The 22,817-nt window shown below is 42.6% G+C and overlaps 1 protein-coding gene across 5 annotated transcripts; it reads right to left on the reverse strand.

Annotated features, from left to right (window-relative positions):
* Positions 1 to 372: 372 nt before the first annotated feature.
* LOC131208907 (AN1-type zinc finger protein 6) lies at positions 373 to 22,650 on the reverse strand. 5 transcript variants are annotated; one of them, XM_058201846.1, is made up of 7 exons: positions 22,512 to 22,650; positions 6,258 to 6,380; positions 5,994 to 6,162; positions 5,442 to 5,811; positions 4,972 to 5,328; positions 4,049 to 4,193; positions 373 to 3,893 (listed from the first exon to the last, which is right to left on the reverse strand). In XM_058201846.1, the coding sequence occupies exons 4-7, from the start codon at positions 5,538 to 5,540 to the stop codon at positions 3,745 to 3,747; spliced, it is 750 nt and encodes a 249-aa protein (XP_058057829.1). In that variant the 5' UTR covers positions 5,541 to 5,811; positions 5,994 to 6,162; positions 6,258 to 6,380; positions 22,512 to 22,650; the 3' UTR covers positions 373 to 3,744. The 5 variants fall into 5 exon arrangements, with proteins under 5 accessions (XP_058057829.1, XP_058057828.1, XP_058057826.1 ...); XM_058201845.1 differs by having other exon boundaries at positions 5,924 to 6,162; XM_058201843.1 differs by adding an exon at positions 20,851 to 20,950 and having other exon boundaries at positions 5,442 to 6,162; positions 22,512 to 22,608.
* Positions 22,651 to 22,817: the final 167 nt, after the last annotated feature.

Below are 22,817 nucleotides of genomic sequence, written 5' to 3' on the forward strand. Positions count from 1 at the left end.
GAAAATTAGCCATTCTCAGACGAAAACTAGTTACGCCAGACTTGCCAATTGGTAAGAATGCCGAATGGGAAAACAGAGATTTTATCTAAAACATAGAAGCAAATGTCACTATCACCTAATCGACAATATGACAATATCGTTTAAAATGTCTTACAAACTCTAAAAACATAAACTTGTTGACCGTTTCTGTGACCGTGGGGGTATGTTGGGGCAGAATTACATGTTTTTTCCGTACCTTTCCAGACGACACATTGGAAAGGCTGGCTATTCAAGATTTACAAGTTAAACTCTGACAAGCCTATTTCCAGCGGATGTAGAACAAACCGAATGGACATTCGACTCTACTACAACTTTGGACCAGATTCTGATCGGTTCTGATTGTGTGATTACTTTTTTTTATTACGATCGGTTCATACGCATCAACGCAAAAACTGAAAAAGGCGCAGTAGTGTGTGTTGAAGATTTACCGCAAGCAAACAGAACTATAAACAATCGAAAGAATATTCCTCGCAAAGGCGTAAAATATACGTTGTTTGCATATGTATAAGTGTATGTGTATATAATTATATTTATATATAGAATATACGTGTAATATAATCGTCTGACTGCCGTTGCGCTAACCATTTGTTGCAAGACTTTCGATCCTCAATTTAACGTTTACCAAGAGGTTACTAAGCTAGGGCAAATGGTTCCAAACAATGTATACTGTCGCTAGGTATTTAGGTGATGCCACTTAGCTGTTCTGCAGTGTGTTTTGGGGGCGTAGTTAATTGTTCAATCGTGGCATGCATGCGGCGGCGTTCGCATTACTCTCGAAGAGTGTTTAGTAGTTCAACATACCACCCGCCTGCCGCCATCACGTCGCGGTGTCTAGGCGCTGTTTCTTTTGAATCCTTTGCTTCTATTTTTATATCATTTCTATTACAAATACGAGTCTATTGGGCTATATTACATTATATTAAAGATTTCCTTCCAAGTAATGTTTAATTTTTTTCTTTTCTCCTATTTTATTTCCATTCATTCAATCGCGATTTAGCCACCCGTTTATTTAGTTTAGTTGGCTTCCATACTTTTGTTTCATTGTCGCATTCTTACTTATCCTTACTGTAGCTTTCAGTTAATCTTTACGGTGCAGTTTATTTCGTCTCCATTTTTAGGTGCAGACGTTACTTTCACGCAAAAGTTTTATAAGCATTGTCTGTTCGTATGTTTTTTTGCTTTTATTTTTTCTCTTTTTGTTAGTAAAATATATGCAATCAAGTATGGTGTATTTATATTTTTATATATATATTTATATGTATGCGTATATTCATATACGTTTTAGTGGCTCATATTAGCATTTCACCAACAGCAAGAATCTTCATTGTTTCGTTTCTACCGCCGCCACTACCATTGTTGCAGCCAAAAATAGAAACAAACACATCACACGCTTCACGCATCATAACACGAGCTTACACAAACACACCACACAGATCCTATTCCTTACACAACTACTTATGCTGTCATTTGACCGTACGTTTGAATGTTTTATTTTACAGTTCCATGTCTCCGCACGGTTTTTCGGAAGAAAAGACTCAGTGATCAAACACGATCGTTTCCGCAGGATCTCTACAATCATCGTAATGAGTTCTCCTTGCAATTTTGGTGGCGCTTCGTAAACTGCTCTGTTTTGAAGAGTTCAAACTACTAGCATTCGGTGTTCTGAATGAGTTCCGCGAATTTGTTTCTTTATGTTTTGCATAAAAAGTAGAAACAGGAATAGTTGTGAGTATTTCCGTATGTGTGTAGTGTGTGCGCTTAGCAACCGACAGATTATCTTTCATCTTTATCGCAAAATTTCGTTCTATCTGTAGCGCAAATCATTTACATTTCAGAAAGAAAATGTTATCCAAATAGAGCACGAGATGTACACAGACCGAATGGTTAAAGGGGAGAAAGTTAAAGAAATGCACAACAATTGGGGCCAGTCGTACATAAATTTGCTTTGCTCTGCTACAAAATCATGCAGGAAAATCATGTCCCCAGCCTCGCTCTGATAATTAGCGAAGCGAATAAACCATGAAAACATAAAAATGGAGAGAGAGAGAAAGAGATGGCGAACGATAAGACAAGAGAATTTAAAACCAATGGGCATAGCAAAGAATTGAATTCGTCAGCTGTGTGTCTTTGGTAGAAGGTTTTTGCAGACTAAGTATTTCCGTATTAGTGCCAGTGTGGTTTTGTGTAAGTGCCCTCGGAACAAACGCGCACTTTCGTCGACGTCAATAATTGAGACTTGAAACTCTCTTTGCCTCTCACCAGTTGTGAAAAATATAATACATTCTGCTAGAGCATTTTCGCCCGGTCGAGAAAACACGGGCAATCTTCAGTTCAGATAGTTTTCCCTTGGCAGTTCTGCACGATGCAAGAAAAACCATGATCACCTTTGTACACCCACCCAGCAGCCAAGAGAGGAGGTTCATTTAAAAAATCATGCTCTAAACGAATCTATCGTGTTGTGTTGTTCCTAAATTTTCTTTATTACTAGCAATAATTAAATGTATAAAGATTAAATCTACCTGGGTCATTCTCAAATCGAATTCGCAGTGGTTTGATCGAATATAAGACATTTTCTCTCGCTATATGCGCTACCCCAGCATGGCCTGCAAATCATTCTAAAATCTGTGCACACAACACATTTCATTACTCGACCAAATCTACTTTTCACGCATTTTTCTCGAGCATTCACCATATCAAGACGTAACACCAGATGGGCAGAATAGCTGACACGTTCCATGCTTCTGCGAACACACAAAAAAAACAAGAAACTTCCCGTTTGTGCCAATGTTTTACACACGTGCTCTTGTCCACTTTCCCCACGCATCCCAACTGATTTTTCTAAGGAAAAGGATGTGACAGGATTCTCGCTATTAGAGGTTAAAGCGATAAGAGAAGTGATCCGGATTCACATTTTTCGTTCGCGTTCTCGCCCAAGTGAAGGATAGTTACGGTTGTGTTTTACATACGTCCGTCCCGCTGTTGTGATATTTTATTGTATGTTTGTGTGTGTGTGTGTGTGTGTGTGTGTGTGTGTGTGTGTGGGAGAAGTTTAACGTTGCTACAAACTTCAAAAGGTGAAGATTGCATAACTTGTGTTACGAATTAGATAAACAAATTGTACGAAAGTTCTTGCAACTGAAGTAACCGAAAGCGCTCGCGTAACTGTGTTTGCTCATGAATTGCTTTTTGTAACGTTATGTTGACTTTAGCGTTCCTTCCAAAATCGCTGTACATGAAGAAAAAGTGTATTTTCGTCGTGCTTATTGAAACTCTTTTGTAGTTTTTTTTTCATAATCCTTCCTTCCTATGCGCTCCCCTCATTTATCTTTCTTTAAATTGCACTCCATTGCTATTAGTAAGTAAATCAAACAGAAAATAATATCTAACAACCAGGAAAGCATAAGGGACGAAGGATCAATATGTTTGAAAGCGTTCAGTTAATTTTGTTTGCCAAAAAACGTGTACCAAGCCAGTTCCACTAAACTAAACTAATACCCATGCTACTACAGGACAATGCTCGCTTGCGGCAATAATCAGTTACCGGACGAATGATGATCTCTCAATTCATATTACGTGCCAGAGGCGGTGGCAGCAGCGGTGGTTGTGGTGACGATGATGCTGGTTCCATATGCGGCTGCAGTGGTGCGGCTGTTTCAGCTGTACGGTGTGCGAAATATTACTATACGATGGCACGAAGGATGGTGTTCAAATTTTCTGGATCTTTTCCCCAACCACAACAGGATTATTACGTCTAATTTCGGCGGCACCCAGTTCCCGATAATCGAACGAACACTCGTGCTTGTCGCTGTATCGATGTATTGCGCAGAAAAGTCCTCCACACCGGCATTCGAAACCTTTGTTAAAATTTGAAAAAAAAGAAAATGCATTCAGTGTACAATACGATTTTTTAAAAGTCTTAATCAAAACACCTTTTAAAGCGCTTTTAGGTATGCCGTAATTGTTGGAAAAATATGCAACCGAAAAAGAGTTAAACTTGTATCACACTTACCGGTTAACCCCACTTTTTTGCGGCATGTTACACATCGATTCTTTTTCTTTTTGCCATCTTTATCGCCGTCTTTGTCGTCGTTATCGGCTATGGAGCTATTATTACTATTACCCCCAAGGCTGCCACTGTCGTCGTTAATAATTTTCTGTGGGGCAAGATATACAAGAAAAAATTTATCCGTTATCATCGGAGAAACCACAAGCACACGCCATCATGTACAGCCAATGTTGCAGAAGCAACTACTTTAGGGCTTTGTGACGAAGCAGCATTACATTTATGGTCTCTGGTCACGGGTCAACAATATGACTTTCGTTGAAAAAATGTTGATTTTATGGTTTACAGAACAAAACTACGTTGCAATAAGGTTTGATTCGAGATCATGATTGCAATTTATCTAAAACAAAGGGCTTTACTCTTTTCTTAACGATTTCTTCCTTATTGCAGGTGAAGTCACTGATGGGTCGCTTTGCCGACTCCATTCCAGAGACCGGCTTCAAAACAACTTCGGAAGCCGCTTCATCTCTTGGTATCTCAGTTGGGCAAACGACATCGTCCTCTTGACGTTTGGCGGCTATAGAAAGTTCGCTCCCTTCCTTTGAATCATTAATCCATTTTTCGTCAAGATTAAGCATAGAATGCTCATACACTTCTCCTTCTTCTTGTTCGTCATCATCATCGTCGCAAGTATCTTCATCCCCGGCGTTCTCTTCGTCGGAGCAAAACCCGTCACTAGTGACGAGCAGCATATTCGACTTGCCGTGAGTCATCTTCATCGTGCAAAACACAAAAAGAAGGGAGTAGCGAGGCCCATGAGCAAAGCATTATGTTCCATATAGGTGATCATGCTGTCATGGGGTAGTGTCTCAAAAATGCAGTTTCCTCGTTCAGCCGCTGTGCAGTTCTCGGCTGTGGCTACTACTTACATCTTTTTCCGAACTGAAAAGCCCACTGTGCACGGTTGGTTGTGCCGTGTTGGTACCAGTCACTATCAAAGTGTTCATGGAGGAGGTGGCGACACAGGACGACGACGTCGCTGGCAAAGAAGACGCCGTGGCTGCGATAGAGGAGGCTGATGTGGTTGTAGTGGTGTTGTTGCCGCCGCTGCTACTACCGCTGCCGCCACTACTGCTGATGCTTGCTGCGAAGCTCTGTGGCGTCACGACGGAACGAATGTTGACGGAGGGCGCTGCTGGGGTTTGGCCTGCGGCAGATGGTGGAGGTGCATTGTTGCTGGAAGGCGTGCTGCTAACCGGTGGCTGCTGCTTCTTTCTAAGCAAATCCTACAAAATGGTAGATTCGATTGTAAACAAGCAGCGTAACTGTGACCTAGCAGGTAGTGGCACTAGTGACCTTACTAGTGGGACCATTGCTTAGGATGCAAAGGCACACTTACTTTATAGCACACTGAACATAGCCCATCCTGTGCCGGGTTGCCATAATATCCACATCCTGATCTACACATCGGCGGCATGGCATTTGATTCACGCTCCATCCTTTTCCTCCGCTCACCCTCTGCCGCGCTGCTGCTGTCGCTCCTCTCCTTCCTTCACAATTTTCCACTTACTCGCTCCGAGGTACTGTTAGTTTTCCTGCTGATACCACCAACGACAGGCCTCGAACGCACCGTTTATGCCTTCGAAGATTCGATAATGATTGGCAGCACCAACTTTGATCACCACAAGGCGGCGCACTCAACAGTTTCACGTCTCCCGGACTCACACTTCACGCCAACACCGCACTCCCATGTAAACTCTTATTCTCCACTGTAAGTGAGCGAAAATTTGCAAGTTGGAAGCAAAACTACGACCTCAGCACACTCTTCCCTCCCGCACACTGTTCACGTTAGTAGCTCGTGAAACATCAATTTACACTCACAAAAAAAGTTAAAAGAGGGACAAAAAGTGAAGAAATGTGCTTGAAATACACGTCTTGCTTGTCCCCGTACCTCGAAAGTATGGCGAAGCGGTTGCTCCGAGGTTTCTCAGCCGTTACTACAGATGGATGTGTGATTCAACTGTCAACGTTGGTTGACCAAGTTACGTTGCTCACTGTTGCTATGCTGCTTTTCTGTGTAAGTAGGCTTGTATTTTGAGTCCTCCTCTCAAGGGAGTTTGCTAGGAGAAAAAAGGCATAAAAATACAAGAAGAATTAGATAATGATCGATATTCCAGTCGTTCCAACACACGATACAACCACAATGAACACATACCAATTTTTATGCGCTTGGGGAAATATTGCACTGTTCAGAAGATCCGTCAGATATGAAACACAGGTGTGTGGCCGAAAGTGTTAAGACTCGAGTTTGGTCGTGTCGCATTGGTTGGTTTTGGATCTGTGAAATAAATTAATAACGACAAAGATAATGAATGTCAGTTCAAGATCCATGTTAGGGCATATTTTGCGAATAAATCTTTCCGGACGCATCTGGCGCTTCCTCCCTATCAGGCGCCAACTGCATTCTATTACTTTGACATCATTGTGTGAGTGCACATAGTTTGTTGATGTTTGTTATGTTGACGGTGCGAGTGAGAGACACACACGGGCACTGGGCAGAAAATCTAACGAATGAGGTCAGAAAAACAGACGAACTGAAAATACGCATGTAACCTACTTTTTTGGTTTACTATTTTCTGGGCCGGTTTTCGTGCCCAACCTTGAACACACCCGTGTGGCTTGTCCACCACAGCATTCCTCCCCCTGTGTGTAGCCATCATTTACAGCATTAATGTTTTCGTCAGCCTCGTGATAATTGTTGAAAAACTTTAGACATTCGAATATACTACTTTGAGTGCTCAATGGATATTTCAAAACTAAACATAAGACACAAACACACACAAACAAGGCAACACTGTACGTTGTCACATAAGGCGAGCAATAATGTTGCACGACACAATTACCACGGATTGGTGTGCGTGTACGATAGAACCCATTGCTCTTCACTAAAGCGCTCGTTTTAATCGCAATAGAAGTAGATATTAGATATCTACAGCTTCACCAAATAATGCATACAGCAGCATCATCATTGCCGTTGCCGTCCAGTGTCCTACGGCGGAACTTGATGTTTTCAGATTTGAACACGTTCATATTGTTGAAATGCGGCAATGTTTGACTGCCTGTCAGAGATTGTTTCACATCCATGAAATAGAAGTTTGAGTAGTTTTTCGTAGCCAATGCTTGAGCTGTACAGTTTTGGTGACGCCCCCTCTCCTTCACCAACGAAGAAATCCCTCTTTAAACCAGGATGTTGGTAAGAGGAAGCAAATTGCGAGGCAAATTAACCGGTTAAATCGAGCACAGCATAAAATCACAAACAGTAGGCACGCACCAGTAGCTGGCTTTACAGAGAGTGAGATATCGTTTATGTAACACTAAGGGTAGACCCACCCATCAACGGAACCACCCTCATCGTCCACGTAGCATTGTGCATTTTTATGCACGCACGGCCACACGCAGGAGAAGCACCCACGAAATCAAAAAAGCTAACACCCCGTTTTTCCCATGTGTAACTGGCCAGCATGGCGTAAACTTTGCTTGGTTGTGTACGCACAGGAACCCAGTGGTTTACGCTAACGGCGATGTGCTTCTCTAATTTATCCACTCCGTTAGTTTTCATTTTTCATTACTTTTTTCACGATCCATTGCAAAAGATATGCTGCTTACACTTGTACCTCACATATCCGATATTCATGAAGTAGATGAAGCCGCCGATATGCCGTGTTAATGTGCAGAAGTCGTTCTCCGAAGGAACTTGAAGCAGCAACATCGAGCGAAAGGGCGAAAACCTACCAGACAGTAATGAAATAACAGCAGCTTCTTTCATAATGCCATCAAATCTTGATTACTGATGCAGGGTGCTAATGCGCTGAAGTGCGTTGAAGTACAAAATAGTGAAAGTGGTGCAGATGATGCTTATGTTGTGTGTGTTTCATTCGCCTAGGGTACCCACCTAACCACCTAACATCTTTCTTCTTAAGCAGAGATATGAGTCACCAGCAACAGTATAAACCAAAACTGCACGGTACAATGAGTCACCTAGCATGATTATACAGTTGTTCAGTGACTCATTGTTGCGCATTCCATTGATAAGTCCTCTAATCGGTTGATTCGCCTAACGCATGTTGCTTAACACGATTATGAACTACTAATCGTGGTCTATGAAAAATACCAGTGCGAAAATATAGTTCGATTAGCTGCAAATAAACTATTCAAAAGTTCGCCATAATCTTAAGAAGTCACATTGAACGTTGTGCAAGTTATCTTTATTCCTCCATCACTCGGAACAATAAAAAAAATACACACATGCCGCTTTGCGAATTTTGCTGATCGGTTGCGGAACTTCACCAACACACTGACGCTAGCTTACATAGGTGATTTACGTTCCATAATTATACCCCTTAGACCTGTCTGGCTGGCTGTCTGCGATGCCTATACGTTGCTTCGAGGAGTGTGTGGTGGATGGTTCCATAAATCGCCCACACAAACACCAGCCAACATAATCCTCGATTTCAACAAATGCGGAACACCCTTTTTACCTCCTCTACATTCACCTTCCATACACCTCTTTTATCCGGGAGAGCAACAACGCAAGGCCCAAGAAGAGAATTGGGAACAAAAATATTATTCATTCAAAGAGGAAAAACCGTAATGAACTCAAAAAAAACCCGACACACGGGTTGGCTTGCCGGAATTGTGGATGGGAAAGACACTGAGCGGAGCAGCGCATCAGATGGATTCTTCAAACGCGGTATGAAATTGTAGGAAAATTATTTAGTTTCATTCGTGAAAGACAGAGACAAAAGGAAACCAGTAAAGTAAAGAGAAATGCGAAGCCGCTTTAGGCTCTTTTGCTTTCATAAATAAATCTTTGATAGAGAACTGGGCCACCGAAGGGTAATATCTCGCGAACGGTAAACGGACACAAAATTAACAAGGCACACGAAAACGGAATCACCAAAGACAAACAAATGTGGCTGTCATCCGGAGGATCATCTATCTTACCATCCACCGATAGGATGAAAGAAATCATCAATTTCTCCACTTTTGGCTTTATATTTAATTGAATCTTTTGATCTAATGTTACGTTGGAAGAATGACATATTTTCGAATATCGCTACTATCGTTCCCAATTATAATAGATGTGGTTTGTTTACTAATTTATTCAAGAAAAAAAGGATTACTAAAAACATCCTCATCCTCGGCTATTGGACAATAGACGAGAGTTTTTTTAATGAACGCGGAGTATCTTTTGATTTTACCTCCCAGTTCCAACTTTTCATTTTACATTCAGGTCACATTCTCAAGATGGACCACCTCAAAAACATTTCTATTGCGTCAAATTGGTTGACAACACAAACATCCGAAGGAAAGATGGAGAGAGCACACCAACCAACAATCGATTACCACCGAATGCTATTTTCGGACACAGTCATTATTCTACCATTATCACTCCCCAGGCAGCCACTTGCCTTTTTTATTTGCACTCCTTATCATTTCGGGATAGAGAGTCTTTAAACGTCACAAAACGATTATTAGAAAAAATGTTAAGCAGAAAACGAAACTGAATGGATAAAGGATGAAGGGAGGATTGTTTCTTTAATCGTCAAAACATTCTGACGTGTATGGTTTCGTTTTCAGTTTAAAGATGAAATCATTACCACAATGAGGGATACACGTAGCGAAAAAAAAACTGTCTCGTCAAATCTTTAAAGATTTTCGCAAAATTGACGATTCTATTTTCGTACAATTGTTTCGCAGCATCTGTGATGTGCTGATGTTGTGATGTGATGTTCGCTCGCCGTAAGAAGCTTCATGTGGACACTAAACCTTCTGAAAGGGTGTATCAAACCTGCTTTGACGTTGTGTAAACGGCTTTGTTGTGTTAAATATTTAAAAATAAATCAACCATTCGCATTGTCCGGGTATACCAGCCCAATCTTCGACATATAGACAAACGCATTTGTGCGCTTGGAAGGCAACATATGCAATTAGGAAATTATACATTGACCATCAAAATACGAGACAAATAATGGTAATCAGTTTTTTTTTGCCACGGCTCCAAATGGCACCAGACTATAAGCTAAGCAGTGGCAGTAAACCGATAACCTACTTTCGTAACAATTTCCCACAGCAACAAACCCATTGTTTCGCTCTCCTTTCGCTCTTTCGCTGAGTTTTCCAGCTTGTGGCTGTTTGTGACGTTCTCGTTCACAATGTTTGGTCTAACGCCATCCGCTGTTAATTATTTTTCCTAACTTTCCCTTTCAAATCTCAATTACTGCTACACCTATTTCTTAACTACTTGCTACCTGAGACTATCTTTCATTGAATGCTGTTATCGTAGCAAACTGTGAAAAGATCACTGATGCGGCATATTTTCATCATTTCACTATCATTTTCCGGAAAAAAACAATACATTAATTAATATACAAACAATCGTACGCACACACTTTACCAAAATGTTCCGTGTAGCTTGGTTTAGGTGGGCTCATTGCCAAACAAAGCATCAAGCGTATGTCACGAGGGAAGGGACGGAGCGGAAGCGGAGATATTTCTGTACACAACACACACCTTGAACTTTGGCAAGGTTTTCCGCTGGATGATGGCTTACGGTGGCAGGTGCTCTGGGGCAACACCTTTGCTGTTCCATCTACTGACCATCCGCAACTTAGCCGGCCAACGGCCTTGACAGTTTCTGCTGATGCTGTGCGCAACCGAATGGTAATTATTTTCGTAATTTTTCTTTAGTTTCATGAGAAATTTTTTTTAACTTTAGTTTTCTAGTATACATTTTACAGTAGAGTTGATTCTCTGGACAGAGAACAGCAGTTGACCTATTTGAATCAACAAAACAACCATTTGTTCAGACGCGGGGTGAATTAAGGAAAGGTGGTCACTGAAAAACATTCGTCTGACCGCTCAGAGTGCGTGCGGTGTGAATGTAGTGGTAAAGCGCTGGCCAGTTTGTGTGGCGTCAAGGAAGCCTCGCAGCCGGAGGGCTGCCCTAACTTCCTGAGGCGGCACAATGAACACGGAAGATAGTAAAGGGAAACGACGGTGGCAGGCTGTGCTCACGTTCAACGGAGGGTGGAGAAGGCAGTTCGCCTCTTCCGGCAATTGGTCGAGCCGTTGATTGTAGTTGTGTAGATATTCTTAGTCGCGCGTCTCCCGCTGAAGCGACACACACCCCGCGCGCGTCGACCGTCCTGTGCCGTTTGAGGTCATTCAACTACAGACGTACAGGAGAACTTGACGACTGGCCGTTTTGGTCTCCCGGGTCTTGCGTGTATGGCCGCGGCGGTTACAGTCCGTCGGTGGAGGTCGAAGGAGCGAGTGAGAAACACAACACGCTGCTGCTGGTGCGAAGGCACAGAATATTGTTGGGCTTTCAACAGCATCTACTCCCAATTACAGAGAGGAGACCAGAAATGGATGCCCCCGTCCGCGGCGTGTGGTGCACAGTAGACCGCGCCGCGCACCGAAGCGCAAAGTGAACCCCTTCGCCTATAGGAGGTAAGCGAGCAGAGAACGTTGGAACGTTAAACACGTAAAACGCATAACCCAGCGCAAGCATCATACGGCCATACGTGTTCCGAGACGGTGAGAGATGTGGAGAGAAGGTTCCGAGGTGAAAAACACCAACAATTGTCAGTAAAGCAACAAAGCAACACACCATTAATGGAAGAACAAGAACACATAGTGGGGTGGGAGTGAATGAGACATTTATCGAAAATGCGGAGAGACTCTCTTTCGAAACCAGAAATAGAAAGAGAAAGAGGGATAGAGAGGAAGATACAACAAAACCACACATCGAGTCTTTAACCAACAGGATAGTGAGAACTCCCTTTTCCTTCCCTGAATAATATCTCACTCGAGTGAGAAGCCAGTAATGTGGGATTACCGCTCTCTCTCTTTCTAGATTTGTTTCATCAAGAAGCGTAGTGAGAAGAATAACGCACCACTAAAAACCCCTTCATTTACGCCACACATTTTGTTCCTCTCGGTTCTGTTTAGAACTCGCTCGGTAGCTAACATTTGTAAGGTACGGGTAGATATTTTGGGAACTTTGACAATCTAGTACTCCCTCTACAGTCGGGACTACTTGTCTTTACTTGGCTTCTCTTGTTTAGCTAATCAGTTTTCACTCACTTTATTCGTAGCTAAGAAATTTATCTTAGCCCACTGTATACGTACGCTGCGATTAGACACAAGGAACATAGACGCCGGTATCATACAAACTCAATTGAGCCTCAACTCTCACTCTACACACGTACGAACGTCGAATGGAAGAGAAGCGAGTGAAATAATGCTATCTTCTTCCGTTGTTCTTTCATATTTTATACTTTCTGCACTTTGTACCATTGAAAATGGGCAAGGACCCTGGGACCTTGGTCTGAGCCGAACGAACGGAAACGTTCGTGGGGAGCAACAAAGTGAACAGAAAAAAGAACTAACTTATGGGTCGTGCGTCGGTACCATTGGCTTTCAATTTTCTTTTTGAAACGTCCCTCGCACCGTACCGAACACGGTTTCCACGGTGGTGGTGGTCTTAAAAGCTATGCGCTAGTCATTCTTCACCGTTGGTAGCGCAGCATGCTGGGACCGCTCTATGCGGGGATGCTACAAATATGAATTTCATTTACCTATTTTTGAATTGAAAAATATTCAGCACCGTTCAAGCAAACGAAAACAAGAATTCATTTTTTTTTATTTGAGAAATCGTAGAACTCCAACTTTACAAGGATTTGTACGAATCCTTGGATTAGCTGTTATGTTCCTCTCACAAATAAAATTCAAAAATACCGTACGAAAAAACATTCAATAAACAAACACTTTGAATCGAAAACAATTAACGCAAGTAAAATCCAAAGCTACTAATGTTCCTTCTTCCTAAGGCTCCCTTGCATCTGACTCCCTTGCATCTGCATCCGACGACAGGCAAGGCGGCTACAAATGGCGCTGCCGAGCCAGGTTGGTGATAAAGAAACAAAAGTTAAACAAAGTACGTCACAAGGCCACGAGCTGCGCGTGTGTCCCGCTGCAAAACAAATTTTAAAAAAAGTACAAACACGTCTCACAGAACCACTTCACTTCACGCTACAAACAACACGCGCTCGCTCGCTCGCTCGCTCACTCACTCGCTCACTTGCTCACTCAACAGTCCATTAACAGTATTTGTCAAGTGGCGAAGAATGATTATCATTTCGCGGGTGATAGTAGGCGCCGACCAGTTTTTGACCGCAAAGATCACGAGGAATAGGTGAAGAAAGACGAGGTGTGAAAAAATATAAATCACAAAACAAACACTAGCGCACTACCTATTCGTAGAAGGAAGTTTGTTGCGAAAGAAATACATCGACACAGAATCGGATCGGATAGTAACTACGACTTTATAAAAGGTTGATCTGTTGTATGTATCTGTGCGCCGTTGGTACACGTGTTCCGAAGCAATCGGTGTTAACAAGTGATAGGTGAAAAATGCCAGCTGATGACGTTTTCGCTTGTGCAGTGAACAATGTCACGAGTAAGACAGAGAAAGGTAGTGCTTAGTTTTCTCTACTCTTTCTCTCATCAACGAATGGGTGGCATCGACTAATGCCGTTGGATATTTTTATCTCCAACTGCGAACCCAGTGTAGATATTGCGATATTTTGCGTTGCTGTTTGTTTTGTACTACAATACGGTTTACGAACTTTACACCTACACAAATCACTCACAAATCACGATGAGCAGTTCATGGTAAACCACGACACCCTTAATTCTCAGTTTGACTTTAAACTAATGATGTCTTCCTTTCGTGGGCAGGTTACTACGCAACAGAAACGACACTGGTTTTGTTAAAAAAAATACCTATCTCTCGGTCACGGTACAGACACGCCAACACAACGGATACCCTCTCAGCACGAACACAAACACAGTAACAAAACCCAGGCCCCGAAACATGCACTAATCCGTTGATAAGTTTTTCGCACAGCAAGCTAGGCAAGGGCGAAAGCATGAAATCTGGTCGGAGCAGAGGCAGCGGGGGGAACGTCATGCGAAAAACCCACCGTGAGCGATGAAGCAATAGGCTGTGTTTATCAGCGTTTGTCATCCACAGCTGATATCAAGGCTTTCGAGAAAGAAATAGTGCAAGCGCAAGGTACCGAACGCAGAAGAGAGACAGACACGTATTGCATACACTCACACATGCTCTACAAATGGCTCCGTATACAACGAACGAGATGAAACGCGAGCTGAAGTGAGTTCACATCGCAATTTGCACAATTCAAAAACAGTGAGGCGACACGACACGCGCGACGTATTCTCGTGTCACCTGCCCTTTACTCTCGTCGAGAAATCTATACGTGAGCCACGATGATCAAATGCCTTCACATGCGAAGGCTGCATCACAATAAAGTATTGATATATCCGTGTGTGGGTATGTATGTGTGATAGACATATTATTTCTATCTCTTCGGTACTCTAAGCCAAACGAACTCACTTTGCACAACACACTGACGAAGAAGCTTGAACGATCCGGTTGTGCGTACGTACATTACTCACATTCCCGGAAGCAATCTACAACGGCTTGTGTCAATCCTTTTTCCAGCTGCCGACACGCACACCAGTGCGTTCACATGCCACAAAAGAAAATAGATGATCGTGCCATCAGCCAACGAAACGAATCGTCGCGTTAGCTAAACTTCAGTAACAATTTCAACAACACTTCCACTGACGCTGCGAGCTTCATCATGGTATCCAACCACCGCGACGATGAATTAACAATAAAATGATGAATCGCGGTGTGAACAGGCTTTGATTAACGTACAAAGAGAGCTGCACGTCCGCATTGTAGCACATTTACGAGGCTGTTTCAAGCAATTGCTATTATTCTTGTCATGTTCCTCGCATGGACAGTGCGGACAACAGGTGCGCAATACAAGGGGACCAGAGTGAAAGAAAACTTACAACCAACGCAACGGCACAGACGACACGCACGATCCTCCGCGAACGATCTACACGATTTCACAACTTGACTCGAACTGCGAACTGACTCTCCTTCGGTCTGTCGGAACAAAGTCGAAAGCACCCCACAAAGTTCGCAGATGAGTCGCGAGAGTGAGAAGCTGAAAGTTGTGAGTGTATGTGTGTTGCTGCAGACGCGAACCTTCTTTCTTCTCTGAACGTGGCATTCGCGTATCGCTCGCTCTATTGCTGTTCACTCTGAACAAGCACACAAAGCGCACAAACAAGGAAAGACAGGCTCAGCGGTTTCAGCGTAGACGGTTACTCAGCAATATTGAAGTGAGACAATAGAAAGAGAGACCACCATCCGATCCCCAATTGGCTTCTCTCTCTTAACGCTCCCTGAGAGAGTCTCGAACGACGACGATGTTTGTCTCTCTCGTGCGCCGTCTCTTTGACATACTTTGCCTTTAAGCATGTATTGTGTTGGAAACGTTATTTGTGCGTGCGTGTATGCGTGAGTGAGCAACGTACGTCAAACAAGGTGCGGAAATCGCGTATGTACGAAAAGAGATGTGCACGGTCGTGCCTGTGACGTTCACCATAAATTTCCTGTTCGTCATGCTACGAGCACCCTGACTCGCGTGTGTGTTGTGAACAGATTGCGTTGCGTTGCCAAGGAGCGACGCAGACGGGACGAGATACGCAACGCAATAACTGGTAAGCACGCAGTAATGGTCAACTACGCGATGCACAATCCGGAGCCGGAACAACGAATTGAAAGCGGAAAACCAGTGTAATAGCGCAACAACATAGGATTACTGTTTACCAAAACTCAGATTGGCCGAAACAATAATAAACCAATTATTATTTTGAGCGCCTGCCACTTTCTTCCCGATCAGTGCAAGAGCTTATCATTGGACTATTAAAAAAGGACAGAGTCGTAAAAAGCACCAGCGTTAGTTCGCGCTAGATGCACTGTTAGTCAGGGTTCGAACTGACGTTTTTCGCATAGAAACCGACTAATCGATGCTGCGCAGGAGACAGGGAAAACCTAAGCCCAGAAAGGGAAATATCATCGCTATCGTCGGAACAAACCCAACAAAGAACACGAAGAAGCGACGTACTGCAGTGCTGCTACGAGAAAGTTTATAGTCCCATTCTGTCTAGCAATGAAAGAATATCCTTGAAACATTTCCTTCACACGATTGAACTAGAGTTCTTTGTCATTTGCCCTCATTGCAACGAATTGGCTGCTTTCTTTCCAATCATTGTGCATTCTTGAAATTTTGTATTGGGTAAGCTTTCCTTAGTATTGAACATTCATGCGCAAGAAATAGTGTTGTTACCTAAAAACTAACTAATGGAGTACAACCTAAAACTCACGTAGAACATACACTTTCTCATTGAAGTCGAATCGGCAATCAGTGGAATTGACGATAGCGTGATGGACCGCGAGTAATGTGGGGGAATCAGGGGATGCCAACAGCAAGACACGCTTCTATCAGAAACAGTCGCATCCTGACGTACTTATTGCTGCGCCACGTGTACGAGTGGCAAGCATTCTTTTGTTGTCAGTGGCTTCTTGCAATTGGTTTCTATTTTTTCGCATTACTTCGAGGCGCGTGCCATTAAAGGGCACACTATTGGCAGTGGCTTAAGATTTGTTTGTCGCGGAATTCGCTTAGATGGAATAGCAACGCGACATACACCGGGGTATGAACACTTACACTAACTTAGATCACAGAACACAAGCGTTTGTCTGCTGCATTTTACTACTGCTAACAGTTGCAATGTAATGAGAAAACTACCACATTGTTTAGTGCACCGAGTTTAGAGAAAGGGAAATTCTACTCCCAGCGTTCTCGATACAGTTTTTATACCTTGTTGACTATTGTTAACAAACCTGCAAATGATCCCTGGCAGAGAAATCATAGCTTTGAACATGAAAGCGATGATTTAATTTTTGCTATTGCTATTTTGAAAGATAGTATTTTTTGTGCCACAACTCATGTTCATCGTTCTCGACGTTCAACAGTTAATGAATTGTTCACTTTGATATATTCCCAATATCTTAGTTTACAACTTCGTTTCCATATCGTGTCAAATAAATTCATGTCTAGGTCATTTTTTTTAGCTTATCGTATAACAATGTCAATTGAACATACGAAGGGTAGATAGGAAGTATTTGTTTTTTCCCCTTTACGATCAATGCGGAAGTTTAATAACCAGCCTCTGCTACTTGTAGACTGTTTGTAGTGTACTACCACTGATTGAATGTCAAGTATTTCCATCCTGCGCTTTGTCTCTATACAGCAACAGTCAAGCTGCCACATGGTAAAGGCACATAGTCTACAAAAAAAACTAGAATATCTACGCTGGAAACAGATCAGTACAGATTGACCTCCACCTTTGTCTGTGCGCCGTCATTCATGTACCATTGAACTTCATTTCATCTCACCACCCCAACGGTATTCCATCCTGAAATAAAAACTAACTATGAAAAATAGTTAACTGAGAGCTATGAATTCTTCCGAAAAATTTCTAATTAAAAGGCGGTAGTGATGTGGCACCTTTAGCTGCTAGTAGGGCGCATACGATCAGCCTGTAATGACTCACATGAATTCTTCGATTCAAATTCTATGGTTTACGGTTCTCCGATTCCGTCTGCCATCTCAACGTCGCCACACTACCATCATTAGTTTTTTCTTCTAGCCATTTGAACCACACAAACACTCTCACACATATCAATCTTCTTCCGTGTGTTTACGTAGGGCACCTTTTTAGTCAACAATCAATGCAAAAGACCTTCAAAGTTCGTTGAATGCGCGCTGTCCGCTCCTAGCTTCAGCATTGGTGCGTGAACATAATTTCCACTCTTCGTGAGCGGACACAGGCGGCCGCGGCGTGGGATTGGTTTGGCGCTAGTCGATGTAAATTGTGCTCCTTCCTTGACTTAATGCATTGGTTTATTCTGTTTTTGATCTGTATAAGTGCATTTGGATAGGCGGAAGACTCGTTGGCCGCACGAAAAGTAAGGAAGTATGACGAAAGGAAAATGAAGTACTCCAAAGTTTACAGAGAACAAAATACAAAATTCACACATTTGTGCAAATAAGTATAACATACTGCATATAGCAAACTGCAGGAACCATCCTACTGAAAAAGTGAATACTAACTCATATAGTGAATTTCTGCACACATCTCTGTAACAGTCACTTTAACAAAAGAGAAGATACCTGCATTGGATTGAATTGGAGGTCAACAACAAACATATTGTTCGCTGTAATAGTAATAGATTTCTTTTGAGCTATAGTTGAAGAATGGATTTTATGATTGGATGTGTACCAGGTCTGTAACTATCTGTCTTCTCCCCGTAATAGGACATGTTGTTAAAAAGCGTCTTTGTCTTTGAGCTACTTTAAGTTTAACAAGCTTTTTTGAGAATAAAAACAACTTGTTAAAAAAATGTTCACAATAACCAAACATAAATATACCATTTAAAACTGTTACTACAATAAAAAATACTTTTACTGTGAAAACAACACTGCAAAAGTTTCGTCAACACGAAACAGTTCTTTTGTTGCCAAAGGCTGATAGCAGCTTGATGTTTCATCACACTTACGTTAGTAAGAAAGGAAGTAATTGCAATATAACTTTTTTGTTACATTTTTAAGGTTATCGCATCGGCACTATTCTCTTTTTTCATTCAATTGATAATAAACTGAGGGGTCTAATGATCATATACTCTACACATAGAATAACATTGAAGGATATGCGAACAAATGCAAAGAGTTTACCAGCATTTTCCACGAAGTTCGATTACGCTGCACCGATCCACCACTCCACCCCCTAACTCTCATATCAAATTGAATGAAAAAGAAATTCGGCTTTTTTCACCATTTATAGATAAACAATCTATATAAGTCACCGCTTGATGGTTGACTGCAATGAGGCTGCCTCTACTTTTTTTATTAATTTCTGCTTCATTTCAATCTTTGATCCTGGCGTTCTTAATTTTTCCTATAATACGAATAATGCCTTACTTTCGTAATATAGTTTTATGGGATGGAACTAGGAAGCATCAGCACAACAAGCACGAGCGGTTTCATTTTGGATATTTCGCTGTCAAAACTGTTGCTCGTTCTGGTCGAGCAATCTCAGCGATCCCATTTAGCAGCTAATTTAGTAATAATTAACCACATGACGAATTCGTATGATTGATTGATCGTCTTGTTCAATTCAACGTCGAAAGTGATTTCCCAAACGCTGTTCATGAACAAATTTAGTATTAGCGCATCAACCAAGGACTTTCTATTCCCCTTTTCCACTCGCTAAGGTATCTGCGTATGGGCCTCACGTTCAACACCGTCGACCTTTGAAGCATTCCTCGAGCAACAGGAAAAGATGATGCCAACTACGCACCATTGGTTGACATTTATTTGTATCGCATATCTAGCAAGGCAGCGGCACGTGAGATAGAGAGCAGATGGAGAGCGAAAAAGGTTGCGGAGACCCCCCAAGAATCTCCCCCCAGGGGCGATGATTTTCCTATAATTTTTTTCCTTCAATGTTTCACTTATACGTGTACGAGGCAACGCAGCAAGGGACACGTGTGTTGGATCAGACACATTGTGCGGTAGTAACAGCTCCTAGTCACAATTGCAACACAAAAACGTGACTTCGTTGCAGTCATTGATTACGCACTATTAAGGAGTTAGTTTTTTATACAAGATTTCGACTAGATACTTCAAATACACTAGTATCATCAATCGCGGCATAGAATAGATATACTCAATAAGTTCCCACGTGATCTTGTGGGTTACTTTTTATTTTATGCGATCTCCACGGTTCAAGCAGGTCTCGATGGAACAACATATGGATGTTTTTGTCCTGTTTTGTTCTAAGTTTTCCCATGACTGAAAGATATTAAGAGTGTGGTCAGAATGGTGTAGACTCTGCTTCACACAACAGAAGTGACGGCTAACATTATAATTTCGAAACCGAATATTTAAGTCGTGTTCATTGTTATTAAAGCAAAATGAAAACGCACTATATTCGTCGTTTGCTCCTCCAGCAAGCCATCAATTTCAGTACATACTCCTGCGGTTCAAGGCCTTGCCAACCTATGAGCACTTGGCCTTCGAATTAAAGTTACTTTGTAGAAATGCTTCATCGTCTGGATGCAGGAATGGCTATTGGTGTGTTTCATCGTCACGGACAGTTAGTGTGCGTTAGTAGTCCCTTAAAGCACGAAACAACCGCCGTCAACTTCAACACGTTCCGTCATCACGAAAAGCCAATGTCAAATGGAGGAATTGCCCAAGAAGTCTACAGCCCCGCGTGACAGCTCCGCTCGTGGTGGTGGGATCGGATCGCACAGCATTAATAATATTTGGCGATTTATCTTTGACTGCTATACCGCCCCTTGTACGTGTGTGGGTATGATATCGTGGAGGGTGCACCAATCCCGCGACCCGCGCGTCGTCCATCATGTACGGTCGGTTTGAGAATCAAATAAACGAAAAAACGGTGTCAAGTGGCGCGCATGTCTCAAGTCCTGACCAGCTACCATACAGAGGCAACGGTAACGGGTGCACACAACCATCGTTGCGTCGCGTAATTTCTTCATAATTACTTTTTCTTATTCGACACACCATTCACATCACAAGTCAGGCCAGCAAGTTGATTGCGCTGACGAAGGCTCCGCACAAGGCAAAAAGGCTTCAACGTCGCGACGGACAGACGGACGGATTGTCGCGCGGCATTCTGCGAGTATGCGATCGGAAAATATTTTCGCCTCCTCTGGTTGGTTCACGTTTTTCGCCTGCTGTGCTGTGCTGTGCTTGGTTGCTTACCAGAAAGAAAGTGTTGCTTAAAGCGGATGTACACTTCAATGCGTGACAAAAGGCAAGTGCATTCCTCGGCTGGTGGGATGTTCTTGTAGGAGAAAGAAATCTGTAGAGAGCAACAGTTTAATCCGTTTTGCTTCGTTTTTCCACTTGAGCAGCAAAACGCACTCACGCATGTATGATAAAACACTTGGACGAATGCGTTTGTTTCCTTCTCAAACTACGGCCACATTCATCCGATTCACGGACCACTCCCTGCCTTTGAGCAATAGCACAAAGGTACACCAAAGCTACACACACGTCTTAAGCGAGCGATTTCAAGGATAATCACACGAACGGTAGCCTATACATACACACAAACGCATGCCTAATGGCATTCGTACACATACACATTAACTGACACCACTTGCACTTGCAGTACAAAGAAAACACGCACACGCGACAGAAGAATGAACGTATACAGTACTGTGGTGCGATCGCAGTTCGTCGTTAACTGTTAAGATAATGGAGCGTATAGCTGCAGTTTGTGGGATGATGATTTCGTCTCTAACGAAAGCTTCGACCGCGGATTGCCGATAAAACGTACTGCGTTTCTTCGCTCACCGTCGATTCTAGGGCCAGAACCGAAAGAAAACGTTTGCGCAAAGATGTGCGATGTAGATGTGTGTACGTTTGTACTTTTGACGTTTAAATAGAGCCCACGGAAGCGCAAAACCATTTCCACCAGCGCCGTAATGAAGTATTGCTCAGTGATGTAGTATTTGAGTGTCCTTCGGAATCTCTAGAGGGGGCCGATAACACTATTATTCTTTACCTTACGAGAGAAAGAGAGAACAAGATAATGATGAAAATTAAACTGATTCGATGAAAACCTGCAATTGTAAGAAAAAGAAGTCCTTCTTTTGTGTCTGACCTGCAGTTGCGCGACATTACTCACGGAGCGAAGCAATAGCAACATCCCAAAAGATTGGAGTTTCTTGGCTAGTTTGAAAGCTAGATGTCTGTCAGGGAATGTTCACGAATTTCGAACACTACTTTTGATAGTATCATCAGTAATCGAAAAAATATTGCTCCTGTTACTTAACATCTCTGCGACTCTTTCGATATGTAGACATTTTTCATTGTTTCTATTGTCACCGTGTTAGTTGGCACCATCAAGCACTTTTTAGACAGGGTTGTGTAGAAAATTGTGTATTTACTATACGTATTCGATACGAATGTCGCAACCGCAATGCGAGAAAGAAGTACAGACGGTGGTTCCTTCAGAAATTGTTCACTATGCTTTTCTCACTCTACGTCTTACCCACTCGGGTTGCCATCGGGAGCAAATGACGATTTTTCTTGCAGCCCCAAACCCCGTACACAAACTAGACGCAATCGCAAACTAACAAACAATATCCGAACATCGCCAAGGTTACTCTTGGAAAGATTCGCGACATTGCAGGTGAAACCCATCGATGGACCGAATGGTGAACGCGAAGGCCATCTGTTTCGCTCACGGTATGAGTATTGAAAAATGTGTGTGGCACTTCGTACCGTGCCGCCATGTTGAAATCCACACACAGTCACTGATGGCTAATCCACAAAATGGACGGACACGAGTTTGAGCGAAGGACGACGACTAGCCTTAGGAGGTGCCGTAGGAATAGCAAATAACGAACACCTACCTTTGTTAGTAACGGGGATGGTAAATTGATATCAGGATACGATCCAAAACGCAATATAACTGGTGACACGGCAAACCCGAGCGCAGAACCTTCCGTCCAACGCAAACTCGAAACTCGAACTTCTCGACCCGTTTTGTCAGTTCTACCTACGAGCAACCGTGCAACGTTTAATGAAAATGCTGTGGTTGAAGCGGTGCAGAATGAGTCATTTCCATCAGTTGTCTCGCTTTAAGATAAGAGATTTTGTCTCTCTCGCGTATGCTCTCCGAGCAAAGCAGACCTTCTATTTCAGTCGTTCATAGGATT

Source organism: Anopheles bellator, chromosome 2 (assembly GCF_943735745.2).
Source record: "Anopheles bellator chromosome 2, idAnoBellAS_SP24_06.2, whole genome shotgun sequence".
Classification (NCBI taxonomy): domain Eukaryota; kingdom Metazoa; phylum Arthropoda; class Insecta; order Diptera; family Culicidae; genus Anopheles; species Anopheles bellator.

Coding starts and splice junctions, on each gene's coding strand:
- LOC131208907 (XM_058201846.1), bottom strand. CDS start 5,540: ATGGAGCGTGAATCAAATGCCATGCCGCCGATGTGTAGATCAGGATGT. Junction 5,329..5,441: donor TATGTTCAGTGTGCTATAAA/GTAAGTGTGCCT, acceptor ACCATTTTGTAG/GATTTGCTTAGAAAGAAGCA. Junction 4,194..4,971: donor TTTTCAGTTCGGAAAAAGAT/GTAAGTAGTAGC, acceptor CTTGCCCCACAG/AAAATTATTAACGACGACAG.